The 16,063-nt window shown below is 43.1% G+C and overlaps 1 protein-coding gene across 1 annotated transcript in view; it reads left to right on the top strand.

Moving 5' to 3' along the window:
• The window catches only part of poc1b (POC1 centriolar protein B), a 77,338-nt gene extending 65,052 nt beyond the window's left edge, over nucleotides 1-12,286 (top strand). The window contains exons 11-12 of the mRNA XM_034684758.1: nucleotides 8,292-8,594; nucleotides 12,069-12,286. Coding sequence (XP_034540649.1) covers nucleotides 8,292-8,594; nucleotides 12,069-12,227 — 462 coding nt within the window. The 3' untranslated portion in view covers nucleotides 12,228-12,286. The remainder of the gene's footprint in view (nucleotides 1-8,291; nucleotides 8,595-12,068) is intronic.
• Nucleotides 12,287-16,063: the final 3,777 nt, after the last annotated feature.

Raw genomic sequence — 16,063 nt, 5'->3', positions numbered from 1 at the left:
ACAGGCCCGAGGTCGAGCGAGAGGGGCAGTAAATAGAGTCAGGGGAAGTAGAGGCAGGAGACGGGGACTCGGAGGAGTGCATGCCGGGGAAATGTACGCGCAGGAGGAGGGCAGAACGTCTGGGCGGGATTTGATTGGTTTAAAATTTGGGGAGCCAAAAAACAGTGATTGGTTAGTGTTTTCCCAGGTTTACTCCGGCTGTAGATAGCAGCTTTTCTTCGCTCTTTTTTAAGAACACATCATGTATTGATTGCCATCAGGACATAAAGATCATTTTAACCAGTATGACAAAAAGTGTATCTAAATCTGATTACCAACCCCAGCTTTAAGCCTTAATGAGTTATATTCAACAACTTTTTTTGAATTTTTTTTGGCGTCCTCCATTATGGTTGTTGTACAAACATCAAAAGTCACACATGCACACTTGTATTTTGTCCTAAAATCCCACCCTGGTTGTGAGATATCCACGTAGTTCACAACTCATCTTGAAAGACTATTCCGTCTTCTGCATGAAACTCCTCCATTGTAAGCTGTACAGGCATCGACATCTCATGCTATGTCTGCACAACAGTGACAGGATCTCTGCTAACTAAAACATGCATAAACTAAGTGATTGAACAGCTAACATCTTTCTGGTTGGTACAGTTGGCAAAGTTGCAATGTGACAGATTCTTTTATCAGTTTGACACACGCACACACATTTGTGGAAAGTTCACTAAAGCACATGTTAGTATTTCTCGTGTCTTCTCTTGACAGTCCTCTGCTCATCTGGTGCACAAGGAGACACAAGTCAACAGAGCTGTCAGTCATATAGCTTTGTACCTGCTTTTTATAGCATCAAGTAATTAATTAAATGAACACTTTGACATAAGTCAGCTGGTAAGGACTAACTATAGTGAGAGATAACGTGACAGAGAAAAGTTTCTTGGACATGCATTTAGATTTATTGCTTTCACCCATGTCCCATCTGTTAATATGGAGGAGGCGGGATTTATGACCGATACTGCAGCCAGTCTGCAGAGGGAGCTCTAAATAATTTGGCTTTACTTTGTTAATTACTTTTTGCAGCTTTTTAGTAAGAACGGTTAAAAAGAACGGCCTGTTTCTCAGTGCTCAGTATAAAGATCAGGTCGTACTTTTTTGAAGATGAGTATGGATGTCAGGTAGAGCAGAGCAGAGGAGGTGGAGAGGGAAGGCACGACATCAGAGAGGCCCTTCAATTAAGATCAAACAGCTCCTTTATGTGAGGGTCACAGTGTGTGAGGTTTCCTGCCAAGAGAGAGCAAGGGGAAGCTAATTCTGGAGCTGATGGTAATCATGTTTTTGATCAGACATCTGTGATTTGATTTAGAAATTGAAGGAGGGCTGCTTTTTGATCTGTTTTCTCTTGAGGATCCTTTTGATCGTAAACATCACAGCCACCGTTAACATTTTAACACGGGCTCTTCTTCAGATGACACGGACATGTTGGGTAAACCTGCCGCAGTCATGTGGCTCTATTCATCATCCCTCTCTCACTTTACATAGGATGATTAGCGTACCATCAAGGAGGTCAATATTGTGTCCAGCAACACATTCAAGGAGGAAGATGGGGTAAGTGGGAGCCAGCCGTGAGAGAGGCTGTATGTCCCTCCTCTGCAGTTTGCAACCAAAGCAAGCTGGACTACCAGACCTCCATTTTCAAAGGAATTAATAAAGATAAAGGATAGGAGGGAAAGCTTCCAATTGTGGGAGAGCCTGAACCTCCCTTAAATGAATGGGTTGAATAAATGGGGTGGGGTTTACCTCTTATCACTTGAGCAGCAGCACCTGAGAGGGAGATAACAGATGAATAGAGAAGAAGAGGAATGCAAGGGGCAAGCACATAACACAGCCATGAGGTAGTATTGAATAAAGATATAGCAATGTCATGTAATGCACTATTATCCATTATTCTGCAGTGTGTATTGTTAAAAGTAAAAACACAAAGCGTATTCATTCATTTTAACACACATATTCCACTTCCTGCTCTCTCTCTGACCTGATAATGATCCATTCAACTCCACACACGTCTGGTATCTGACTAAATATTCAACAGTCCTTAAATTCCAACATCACTTACAGACAACATGCTCATTGTGAGTGATTCACTGTCACGTCACTCTTATTATTCCAGTGGATACTTTCTGCTCTGCCACCCAAGCCTGACCACCCACTCCTCTCCCATCGCACATAAGACCCTCGCTGGCAGAACGCCATCACCACATTCCCGTCACCACTGGCCGTGGTTACAGCGAGCCGTGACCCCTGACATTCCACATAGCTTATCAGAGATTATAACACTGAGGTTTCTGTTTAAGGTAGCAGGCTATACGTGTTATCCTCCTTTAAGACTTATTTTTAGATTGCAAACAAAGCATCCTTCTGGAGCTTCTATCTGATTTGTCATCAATAACATGACGTACATCTGTTTAAGTCAACTTTCTCAGGATTTAACATGCTCTTCTGTTTCCCTGACAGTGTGTAGAGCTACTAGTTGCATCTTGCCTCTGCTTCTTATTTCTGAATAGCATGCCAGATGTTGTAGCTACTTATATTTGATGCTTAGTTGTCAACTTGTCTATTAAAAAACAGATACACTGCCATTCAGCTAGCAGTATTTGCCCTGTTCTCTGCTGTGTCTTGCACACAGAGACTGCTTCTTATCATAGACTGTATAAAAAATGGACGGAGTATCCGTGATGTCACCCATCTGTTCCTGAGCGCTGTTTTGAAGCCAATCGTTGGTGGGTGCCATATTGGAATGCTGAACACAACCTAACTTCGTCCAAGCTAGTGTGAGGTAAAGAGATGACCTTTGGCCTTTTTGCTTGTAACTACAGGGTGCCCACCTGTCAATCAAGTCAGCTATATTCTTATTTGGGCACAACTTGTAAATTGAATATCTTTGAGTAATAAAAAAATTTACCCCCCCCGTACAGTGTGTGCTGATAGAGAAATGAGCTATTCAGACCTTAACCGTTTTTTGTACCAGGCTGTAAACATAATAGTTGTCTTTATTTAAACACGAAAATCATGGAGAGCAAAGCCCTCATTTACAATGACGTTGAGCATATAAAAGAAACATTAAAATGCATGAAAAGGTAAGACCTTAAAAGAATGATGATCAATTAAAAACAGACAACAATTAAAAAGTAATGTTAAAACCATTAAAAAAGTAATGTTAACACAAATTCAGTTAAAACAGGTGCAATCAGAGGTTAAAAAGTTTTAAACTATTTATTTAAACTGACTAAAAGAAACCGATGCATTCATTTTTTAAGTGCTTTGAAGGGAGTTCCATGCAGATGGTGCAAAAAAAAACAACAAAAGCAGGCTTTCCCAGCTCTGAATTCACTCTAGGTACCTGGAGAGTAAGCCAATTAGTGGATCTTGTGTGTTGTGCTCCAGAGGACCAAACTAGCATGGATGATAAACACGAAGGTAGCATCCCAAGGTAACATGCAATGTTTATTATTGCTGTAAAGATCGTCTTCTTTGAATGGGTGTGTATGTGGTTTCCGGTGTTTCTGCAGCCAGCCTCAAGTGGACGCTCCATGAACTGCAGTTTTTAGCACTTCCGCACGGGCTTCATATTTTGAGACCAGAAGTTGCCGCTTGCTTCTGACATGCCAGCTTATATATTATACTCAGGATTTTATGGTAATTTGAAGTCTGCACATTACCATGAGTTTATTTCAGGTCAGTCTCCCCTACTTGCAAAGCTAGAACAGTGTATTTTGATAAGGCAAACATATCATACGGACCATGGGTTGTGTCATTATGCAATAAAAAACATAACTTCTAAAAAAATTGAAGAAAGTTGGTAAAACAGCAGCGTTCATTAAAGCAGGGAACTCTGGATGCTGAGTGATGCAGTCTGCGGCTGCATGTGAGCCGCTGGTATCCTCTGATTCAGAAAGATCCCACTCATGATGGCAGTAGCTACCTTTCATCCCCTCTGGGTGAATCACTCACTATTCACCAGCACCTCATACGACCCCACTTTAAAAAAGAGAGCTCTCTCTTTAAGACATGATTCTAGAATGCTACAGCTTTAGTCCAATCAGAATCCAGTATTCAACAAAGTCTTGCAGTGATTCAAGGTAAACTACCCTGTGTGTGTTTTTATGTGCTCTGCAAAGCTGGTGTTTTTGCATGCATTTGACACTCAATCCTTCCTGCTTATGCCTGATTGCACCCAAACTTCCTGGAGTGGAGGGGATGCAGAGGGATGGAGGTCTGTGTCTGTCGAGTGTAAATGAGCTGAGCAGATGTTGGCCAGATGTCGCCGAGGAGGAGCAAAGTGGAGGGATAAAGAGAGAAGAAAATAAAGAGAGCAATGAACAGAGATAGCAAAAAGAGAGACTGGCCAGCCACACACTGACAGCTTTGTTCACCTCTACCCAGGAATTAAGCGTAACCCTCCCTCCCCTGTCTTTCTTTACACACACACACACACACTCATATACTCCACCTCTCCTCCTCCTCCTCCTGCCATCCCTCCTTCCTCTCCTGCCTCCCTCCATGCTCTCTTTGAAGTGAGGACAGTGTGCAGGAAGCAAGCCGGAATCGATTGCTCCATGCATTAGGCCAGGAATGTGTGACACCCTCCTCCTCTTCACCCTCCTCTTCCTTCCTCCTCCATCCTCCTGACACATCCCTCATTTATTTCCCCTCCCTCTGCTTCTTTTCTCCATACACCACCTGCCGCCCTCCACCTTCACATAAGACCCTGCTATTATTTTGGGCGGATTCCCAACTTTTCTTCACTTGTTGCTGTTACAGAGTGGCGTCTCGGCGCTGATCTGGTTCAGCTGTTCAGAGTGTCAAAGTCTGTGCTCAGAGTTTTTATGTCAGTTTGGATCAGTTTATCCTCATTAATACATGACTTTATGTCTTATGGCTTTATTCTTGTAAAACTGATTTTATTCCCATAATTTTATGACTTTATTAATGTAAAGTTACAACTTTATTCTTGAGGTCCATTTTTTTTATTCCTAACGTGGTCCTAATCCCCCGTTGTACCATACTGCAAGTCGATTATACCCCCCAAAAATTGAGAACATCTTTAGTTGGCTCACATTTTGTCACCAAAATCTCTGTACTCTTGGTTTTTAGCTGAATTGTGGTAAAAAGAACAACACAATAACAACGGCGTGACACAAATCCTCTTTCAAAGCCTTTGTTTTTCATCATCAGTAACAAGACGTGTGAGCAGAGGCCTCCAATTTCTAAAACAAGTTGAGAAAATACTTTAACTCATGTTTAAAATCGTTGTCTCAGTGCATAGGAGAGGCTGTTAGCTGAGCTGACACTAGCTTGTTTCCTTTTGCTCAGCATGTTTTAGGAAAGGTTGATTTCAGTATTCATCGATTAATATGTTTATTAAGAGCCAATTATCCAAAGAGATCCTCTCTATTCAAAAGTCCACTACTCAAAACAGGTAAATTCACTGACAAGAATAGATTCATGATGAAACAGTGTCTCTCCAACTCAACCCTACTCAACTTTATTTATATAGCACCTTTCTTACGTACAAGCATGCAGCCCAAAGTGCTTCACAAAAGATAACAGAGATGGGTAAATAATAAAAGACTAAAACAGGAAAGGAGATGGTGATCATATAAAAAAATATAGTCAAATCAATAAAATAAGTAAAATTAGAAAGCAAAATTTAAATTCATCCATCCGTTATCTTGACTGCTTATCCTGTTCAAGGTCACTGGGGGCTGGAGCCTATCCCAGCTGACATCGGGCAGAAGGCAGGGTACACACTGGACAGGTCGCCAACCTATCACAGGGCAAACATGGAGAGACAGACTACCATTCACGCACACACTCCCACCTATGGGCAATTCAGAGTGGTCAATTAACCTGTTGTGCATGTTTTTGGACTGTGAGGAAGCTGGACTGCCCGGAGAGAACCCACGCATGCAGGGGGAGAACATGCAAACTCCACACAGAAAGGCACCTGCCCGACTGGGGACTACAACCAGTAACCTTCTCGCTGTGATCCCCAAATTAAAATGTAATGAAAGTTAAAAAGATAAGATAGATATAAGAAATACATAGATAACTTAATCAATAAATACATTTTGTTAAAACACTGAGTATAATAATAATAATGTAGAAATGACTCCAAATTTAAAGCCATAGGTGTAGCTTTAGTTTTCAGAGAGCTCAACACTTTGATGTCCAGAGCTCCAACACTCTGGTGGGGCTGTGTGCTGATTTCAATGATGCCTGTTAAATTCAGTTAATACCTTATCTGTTAAAGCTGGGGTTGGTAATCAGATTTAGATACACTTTTTGTTATACTGGTTAAAATGATCTTTATGTCCTGATGGCAATCATTACATAATGTGTTCTTAAAAAAGAGCGAAGAAAAGCTGCTATCTACAGCCGGAGTAAACCTGGGAAAACACTAACCAATCACCGTTTTTTGGCTCCCCAAATTTTAAACCAATCATATCCCGTCCAGCCGTTCTGCCCTCCTCCTGCGCGTACATTTCCCCGGCGTGCACTCCTCCGAGTCCCCGTCTCCTGCCTCTACTTCCCCTGACTCTATTTACTGCCCCTCTCGCTCGTCCTCGGGCCTGTCCCCTCTGACCTGAAGAGGTGCTTTGCTCAGGACTGTAGTCCGGATCAGAGTCTAAAAAGCTCTCACCAACAAGCAGAATAATTAATGACGTTCAGTAAGTCCTACAGAAAATATATATTTATTGTAGCGTCCGTCCGGACGCTGTAGTGATGACGAGCCGATTCGTGAACACGTTGAGTTTTAATAACCGGTCACTGTCGGCCGTGATCACGCCAACCAACAAAGCAACAATCAATGTTTGAATGAATGAAAAACTTCTCCTCTTGTCTCTCCTCTCTCCCACTCGCACACTCTACACCTCTCCTGATGCCTTCACTGACCGTCAACACTGTAGGAATTAAGAACATCTACACTGAACACGTTTAACAAACAGTAGAGCTGTTACAGTATTAAATGTGTTATAACTTTTCTCCTGATATCGTGTCACCAGGACAACTGGATAATGCTAGCATGATAGTTGTGAGTGCTAACAGCAGCCATGTTTGTTTGTGTTTTTAACTTTCACTATGATAATGTTTTGGTGAGGACCGGTTTTGAGTCAGTCACCATCATATGGTCGAGAATCAGCGGCGCTCGTGCATGTGAGCAGGGGGGGGCATCGTTTTGGAGGAGCTCCCAGGGAGGAGGGGAGGGGTTAGACGGAGTCATAGGGAAATGCTACATTCAAATTCATGCTGGTTTTCCGAGACTACCAACCCCAGCTTTAATCTGTTTATCATAAAAAGTGCATATGAATCCATAAGACACGGTTTGTTATGACTTGACTTTATTGCCATAGAAGTTGGCAATAAAGTAAACTATCAGTGTAGTCAGACAAAGTTCTTGTTCAGAGTTCTTCAGTCATTATCTTGAATTTCAGAAAGTGTTGTGAGAAACTGTAAAAAAAAAAGTCACACTCAGTTGTCTCTGCCTGGAAATATGGTAAATGAGGAGAATGTGTCCCTGGACAAACTTAACACCATGTTCTTTCTTTGTGTTCAGTCTCCCTGCCTCGTGTCCTCACTTACTCATAAAAGGAAAATCTTTTTCAAGAGGAGATCAAATGTTCCCTGTTTTTCTCTGTGGCTTTAGCTCAACGGGCCTTGGATTCATAATAACCTCCTGAACTTATGTTTATCCAGCAAGTTAGTCAGTCGTTCATAAAGCTAGCCGTTAAGTCAGTAAATCAGCCGTGTGAGTCATCCACCTCCTTCAGTCTGCCAAGTAAGAACAGGCTCAAGGCCTTCTGCACACAACAATGCACCAGGAGGGCTAACCCTGCAGTGTTTTGCATCACCATGGCGGTTTCATCCAGAACGGTTACTACACCTTTGCATTCTTCTCCCTCCCACTTTGATCCATGTGCATTTCAAACAGGACAGTGATGCAGGTTTGCTTCATGTATGTTTACAGAGAGGTGTTAAAGCCAGCTGTGCACCAAGGAGCACTTTTATGGGATATTATTTTAAATGCCTCCTTCTTTCATTGCCGCATCCTTAGTTAAATGCCGTCATGTCACATTGGAGATTTGACGGAGTGTGACCTTGACATTTGACGAGGACAGAATCCATGGCAGCCCTTAGAGAAGGACTTTAGTCAAAGATCACACCTGCACAATTGTAGGAGCTCACAATGCCCTGCAGCTCATCCAGCCGGTTGATCGATCTTGTTTTCTCTCTCCGCTCTCCAGCTCTTCAACAGTCGGACACACTCGGCGCTCATGCAGACCGCCACCAACAGTCAACACTCGAATGGTTTGCCAGCAAGTCACGCGGCTACGTCAGCAGAGGAAGGATGGATGGAGGAGGAAAGCGTGTATCAGCCAGGTGCAACCTCCGGGAGACGCAGGGGAGGGAGGGGAAGGAGAGAGGAGGAGGATGAGGAGGAGCAGGAGAGAGGGCAGACGCAACCGCTGGAAGTGCTGTCTGGTCATCCGTCGTGTCTGGAATCTACCCTGCGCCACATCGTTCAGCAGCTGGATATTCTCACACAGGTTAGTAGATAGTTAAGACCCAAACCGACTAACTGAGACAACATCTGTCTCAACTTCATAACAGTGACAGGATGCGACTGCAAGCAAATAATCCTTCTTCAGATCCATGAATACATTTTTCAGTGGAACCATTCGTTGAAGCAGATAACTAATCTTTTTCATAAAAGAACTGTAGACACAGACAGAGGATTTGATGGTTTACCTGGCCCCACATGCACCTGATAGAACAGGTGTCACCAGCAGCTGAACAGAGACAAAGAAGCTTTATGTACATGACACATTTCAAACCAAGAGCCTATTCAAGGAGCTGTATATGGATGTTTTTATGACAAGAGGATTTATGTTATCAGTTGAAATTTTATTTTTTCTTCCCTACTGTCTTCATGTTTTATTCAGTGTCTCCTGACTTTTAGAGCAATCAATCAATCTTTATTTATATAGCCTAAAATCACAACAAACTTCATCTGAAGACTCTTTCCAAACAGAGCAGGTCTAGACCGTACTCTATGTTCTATTATTAACCAAGAGCCAACATCAAGACCGGATAAGATCCAGTCCCATCTTACAGACAGGACTCAGTCTGATCTCAAGTTGATCGCAAGTTGTGTATGAAATACGCTATACAAATAAAGCTGCCTTGCCTTGCCTTGCAAGTTACAGTGGCAAGGACAAACTTCCTTTAACAGTCAGAAACCTTGAGCAGAACCAGACACACACATCTGCTGAGACCGTGTTGGAAAGAGACGGATAAGATAAGATACTCCTTTATTCGTCCTACAACGGGAAATTCATGGAGTTACAGCAGCAAACAAGAAGGTGTACAGTACAAGAATATATATAGAAAAGAAATGTTCATCAAAGACGACAGCTTGGCCATAATTCTCCTGTCAGCCACCACCTCCACAGGGTCCAGGACTGAGCTGGCCTTCTTCACCAGTTAGTTCAGTCTCGCTCTCCTGTATCCTGTCCGCCCACAGCAGGTGAAATCCTTCAAATGTGGCGTTCGTGTCCGGTGTTAGCTCTGTTAGCATGATGCTACTCTGGTGCTGGGTTAGCTCGTCCACCTTATCGTAGATAGATCTTACATTCCCCATAACGGTGGGTGGAAGGACAGGTCAATGTCAACTTTTTTAACTTGCACCTCAGTACCAGCACGTCATCCTTGCCTCCTTCTCCTCATTTCGCAGGGAACATCAGGCCTAGCATTGTTTAGCATCGACATGCTACGGGCTGCTAACAGCTGAGCTTGTATGTAAACAATGCAACCATGGTTACACTAGGATCTCCTGACACACACAGCAACAAAAATAGTAAAAACACCACTGCAAACGTAGCCAGTTTGGTGTCCATGGCCAACAAATGAGTCATTAAAAGTCATGACAGGCTCCAAATACAAAGAGAACTAAACAGATATGAAAAAGAACAACAAAGAGAGAGCTGCTGCAACAAGCAGCCACTCGAGCGGCGCTAAGTGGTAGTAGCAGTAGTAGTAGCTGTAGTCTGGATCCTTATCTGTAGCACAGCCTCCTGCCATTAGAAAGAAAAAGAAGAAAGGTACTTTATTAACCCCCAGGGGGGAAATTCAATTTTTTCACTCATGCTATTTTTGGACATGCTACACATACAGTTTTCTTTTTTTGGTATATACATACAAACAGTGAACATGCTTAGGGAGAGATGTCAGAGTGAGGATGCTGCCATCAACCAGCGCACCCCGAGCAGTTGGGTGTTCGGTGCCTTGCTCAAGGGCACTTCGGCAGTGCCCAGTCAAGTGAACCAGCACCTCTCCCGCCACCAGTCCACTTACCAAACTTTGTCCATACCGGGACTCAAACCAGCGACCAAGCCAAGTCCCTATGGACTGAGCTATTGCCGCATTAGCTGGGGCTGCATCTATGATTAATGGTTACTGCTGTGGTTAAATGCTCTACTACCCAGCTGTAAACAAGCACAGATGACAGATTACTTCTTTCAGCACAGGACGGTTTGTCAGTAAAGTTGTACGTAAGTTGTGACGTTTACCTGCAAGGAAGATCAGAAGCTGGAGGAGCTAGCTCTGCTAATGTTAGCCACTTTATGCAAACCAATTTGACATCGCTCACCCTGCAGACTTTGTGTTCCTGTGTTCGGCTCTGTTAATACATATGGTTTGCTTTTTCTCCTGTCTCTAAACATGTAGGCTCATCGGTTTGTCAGAATTGAAATTTCCATTTAAACGACTATGACATTACAGTAGTCGGGAATTAGAAATGATCAAATACATAAAATTCAAGGTATCTTGTTTACAAAGAGTAACAGTGCAAAACAAGACATAAGGCACAGAGTTTAAACCAGAACAGAAGCCCTGTCTCAACGTTTTCCTCTTCCACATCTTGTGTTTTTACCTTCATCTTAGTAAACATGAATAAATGCTTTAAAACGCAGCAGACAAAGACGTACATTTTGAGCTCCCTGTGCATATATATGAGAAAAACCGTCTGCAGACAAAGACGAGATCGCACCGATTTGCTGCTGAATGTCTTTGGTTTGAAAACAGAATGTGTCAAAATTCTGAAAGCAGCGACCACAGAAAGGGAAAACAATCGGCACCAAATTTATGCAAACAAGAAATGAAACGCTTCGAAATGCCTGTAGGAAGCTCAAACACAGAATTTCAGCTTGTCAGGGATGATTTATTGTCTGCCAAACAAAACAATGAAAGCTATTTTGAACGACGCAGTGTTGTCATTCTGCCCCAGCGTCCTTCTCTTTACCTTGTGAATAATTATTGATCCCTTTGAACAGCCTATGATTGTCATATATCATATTCATTACTGTATTAACACCCAGACCTAAAGTAGAAAAGGCTCATCTTCAACCTCAACAGTCCCACAGTTGTCCCAGCCTTTCTGCAGACCTCTCATCTCATCACCTGTTTCCTTTATACACCTACCAAATATTTACCCTCTCTGTTTGGACGGTTACAGAGATGCACTCCTTGTTTACGCTGTTTACCGTGCATCACTCCACACAGCAGCTGAAAGGCATTTTTCTGTTGTTTGCCTGCAGACAAAAGTGACAAGAAGGCACCTTCAAACAATCCAAGGCAATGGAGTGTGATGAATTGTTTCCCTCTCTTGTTTTGGGTGATTGTGCTCTGTCTGTATTTATGAGAAAGTGGCATTATCTACTTCTAGAAAAGTACTTTAAAACTTCTTGACACTTAAAATAGTTGATAAAAAGGAAAGGCTGTGACTCTTTTGGTAGATTTGACACTGTTTCACCAATCCCAGGATCAAGGCCTACAGTTCGCTGTCCTGAAAACACCCTGAACTTAAAAAGCCTTTCTGTCTCTCGTCAGCTTTAATGTGTTTTTACGTAATGGCACCAGGATTGATTTCAAGGCTCTCAGTGATCTTCTGATTTTCTTCTTCAATAATTATTCTGTCTGCTTTATAATTTCTCTCCCGCCCTCCCTTCCCTCAAACAACACAGACTGTCTCGGTGCTGGAGGAGCGTCTCACCCTGACTGAGGACAAGCTGAAGGAGTGTCTCCTCAACCAATCCCAGATCCTCAAAGACGTTCGGTCCTCGGGGGAGAGGCGGAGGACGGAGAGCGAGGAGACGGATGGATCACCTGAAGATTCCACATGAGGACGACTTCGCCCCTTCCTAACGCTGCAGGATGGACAATTATACTGCTTCAATCCAAAGAGTGTGTGTGTGTGTGTGTGTGTGTGTGTGTGTGTGTGTTTTCATGCACACGTGTGTTTCTGTCTGGGGTTTTCTATGTCCACCAAGGTGGTCTCTCTCAGGGTCAGCAGGCTAATTAGGATTTGGGCAGAGCTTTGAGTGTGTGTGTGTGTGTGTGTGTGTGTGTGTGTGTGTGTGTGTGTGTGTGTGTGTGTGTGTGTGTGTGTGTGTGTGTGTGTGTGTGTGTGTGTGTGTGTGTGTGTGTGTGTGTGTGTGTGTGTGTGCAACCATCATCTTTTCTCCATGTCTTTCTCCACCTCTTAAAGATTTCCAGCTGTAAAGCCATACTCAGTCTGGCTGAGACACTTGCCTGTGTGTGTGTGTGTGTGAGTGTGTGTTCTTGTTATGGGTGTTACATCCAATAGAGACAGCTGCAGCTATGAAAACAGATGGTGCATGTCTGTTGTATGACCTCTGTATGTGTGTGTGTATGGTGTGTGTGTGTATATGTGTGTTTACATGTGTACCTGTGTGTGTTAGCTGATGTGTTTTAGCAGTCGGATGCATTTGCACTCTTCTATTATTATATCTTTGCGTCTTTTGTTGGACTTTTAAAACAACGATGTGCTTTATAACGCCTCAGATACACATCATATGAAACAGATTTATATGAATAAATAATATACCACAGTATGTTTCACTGATGTCATTAGACGTGTCTGTCTGTCTGTCTGTCCAGCAAAGGGGCACTTATAAGCGTCCTTCTTTTTCATGAGACAGGTGTTCTTTGTTGGTCTGCGGAGTAGGGATGGGCATTTCAAGCCAAAACACTCTTCGATAATTGTTAGCATCTATTTGACGATTATTCAAATAATTACCCCCCCCCACACACACACACACACACCTGTAGGACGAGGTGGTGTTAGTAGCGGTCTCTGTCAGCATCTGTCTCAATCTTTATGTCTGTGTTTCTGTGATGCAGCGTGGTGTGTATACTTACATTTTACAGCCATGCTCAGTCTCTGGAAATACGTGTGTAGTAGTGTGAGATTCAGAAACAGAGAAAATCACTGCGACTGTCGCTAATGTTTTCTTCTTCTTTTGCTATTTAATGCAGTTAACATTCTTCTTCTTTTGTTACTTACTGCGATTAGCAAACAGCTTTAAGACGCTCTGTAGCCACCGCCTGGTGGGAATACTGTATTACAACCAGGCACCGGTGAAACGATGAAAAATTGTACTTTTAAAATGAGAAAATATTCAAAGTAACTTTGATTTTTACAAAGTGAATAAATATTTGAATATTTGAAAATCTTTGCCCATCCCTATTTGGTATATAACTGACGAAGTTCATCAAGCAAGTGTTAAAAAGGAAATAAGAAACAGAATTTTGAAGGCTATGTTATTAATGTAGCCACTGAAGTGATCCCACTTGTGCTCTGTTATCTGCATCTATTGATTTGGTGATTTTAGATTCTACAGTCACGAAAGTCAACTTGACTTTTCCATCCATCCATCCATCTTCTTCTGCTTACCCGGGTCCGGGTCGCGGGGGCAGCAGCCTCAGCAGGGAAGCCCAGACACTCCTCTCCCCAGCCACTTCCACCAGCTCTTCTGGGAGGATACTGAGGCGCTCCCAGACATAGTCTCGCCAGCGTGTCCTGGGCCTTCCCCGTGGCCTCCTCCCAGTCGGACATGCCCGAAACACCTCCCCAGGGAGACGCCCGGGAGGCATCCTAACCAGATGCCCGAACCACCTCATCTGGCTCCTCTCGATCCGGAGGAGCAGCGGCTCTACTTTGATCCTCTCCCAGATGTCTGAGCTCCTGACCCGGTCTCTAAGGCTGAGCCCAACCACCCTGCGGAGAAAGCTAATTTCGGCCGCTTGTATTTGCGATCTCGTTCTTTCGGTCACTACCCACAGCTCGTGACCATAGGTGAGGGTTGGAACGTAGATTGACCGGTAAATTGAGAGCTTTGCCTTCTGGCTCAGCTCTCTCTTCACCACGACAGACCGGTACAGCGCCCACATCACCGCAGATGCCGCCCCGATCCGTCTGTCAATCTCCCGCTCCCTTTTCCCCTCACTTGTGAACAAGACCCCGAGATACTTAAACTCCTCCGCCTGGGGCAAAGACTCCCCTCCGACCCGGAGAGGGCAAGCCACCCTTTTCCGACTGAGCACCATAACCTCAGACTTGGAGGTGCTGATCCCCATCCCCGCTGCTTCACACTCAGCTGCAAACCGTCCCAGTGCGAGCTGGAGGTCACTGTTCGATGAAGCCAATAGGACGACATCATCTGCACTTGACTTTTGACACCTAAAATACAATTTCTCTTGCATGCTATTAGAACTATAAAAGGCAACATAAGGCAAGGTGCTTGATCAATTTCTGGAGTCAAAGGTCAAATCAGCAGTTGTGTTTTTAATTCACAAAATTACACATTCACATGCCTTTAACCCATTTGATTGGCTGTTTAAGTCACTTTGAAGTCAGTTTAAGTGTTTGCAACACATTGAGTATAAAGTCAGGCTATGTAATGAAATCTTGTTGATTTAGTGTCTTTAAATGATCATTGAAGGTCAGAGCAATATTGCAGTTTAATTCCAAGTACTGTGACATTATTGACTCGACTACCCTCTTAACTTGTAATTTTCCTAAATCATTTTGTCGTTTGTAATCATCACATTTCAGGGTGTCACTGGTTTCCGAAAAGCCGTGTAGCTCCAGGGTGTTATCTTGTAAACCTTGTTCATGTGATACGTGTCATTGTGCCTCTCGTTCTCTGTGAAATGTTTTGTCTTGCTACCGCCCAGCGTGGAGACTGTAGCTGTTGATGTTTTTCCAGCGGCGGACATGTGGTGAGCGATGCGGCTGGGTCGGGAGGAAGCAGTAAAAAAGCCACACAAAGAGGGAGCTCTCCGCTGGCTGCTGTTTGCTCTCCACACCACATCCTTCACTTCCTCTCTGGCTTTACTGGTTTTCCTCCTCCTGCCTCTTTTTTTTTTTCTCCAACAGTTACATAAAGATGTGCCCGCCTGAGCAGAGAGGGGACCGGTTCTACTGGAGACCTTGAGGTTCAGAAGACATTAAAGGGAGAGATGGCATCAAAGGGTAAAGTGCTAAAACAGATTTCCAAGAAACAAAAAGAACTTCAGGACAACTCATCCAGCTGTTTTCACATCCGTCTTCTTTCCACACAGTTTTTTTTAATACATGGAATATTCTCATATTGACAGTTTTATAAGTACAGAGACTAATAAAACACAAGGACATAATCCAAGCCTTAAATTTAGCTTTATATGTACAGTATAATTTTACCAAAATGTCCTTTATACGACGGAAAGACTTCATCCCAAGGCCTGTTTCAGGTTTTGTTTTATTAGCTGATATTTTTCTGTTGCATGTGGAAAACCTTCCAGAAGTAAATGTGGCTTCATGTCCCACTGTCTTTTCTCCCAATAGACCTTGTTAACCAGTCATACAGGATGTCTTTTGTCATAGAAAGACAAGATATGTCCCTCAGCAGAGAAGACCACATGATGAAATTAACATTCAGAGCTTAGCTTGACTCAAGGCCAGCTAACTCATTCATTGTGAAACTTCTGTACATGTCACACTTTCTTCAAAGTCTTAAGCTGAGATCGATACAACGACTGATATCCAAAGTTGTCTCAAAGTATTCAGAAGAAAGAAAAGTCTGAAAATATGAAATACACTGAACATCATTAAATTACGATTGTCTAATTCGGATCCTACATCAAACAACTCTTCAAGTATTTTCACCCCCTTAGA

Source organism: Notolabrus celidotus, chromosome 6, assembly GCF_009762535.1.
Source record: "Notolabrus celidotus isolate fNotCel1 chromosome 6, fNotCel1.pri, whole genome shotgun sequence".
In the NCBI taxonomy this organism is placed as follows: Eukaryota; Metazoa; Chordata; class Actinopteri; order Labriformes; family Labridae; genus Notolabrus; species Notolabrus celidotus.
The sequence above is the reverse complement of the archived record's forward strand: the minus strand, read 5'-3'. Positions and strand labels throughout refer to the sequence as shown.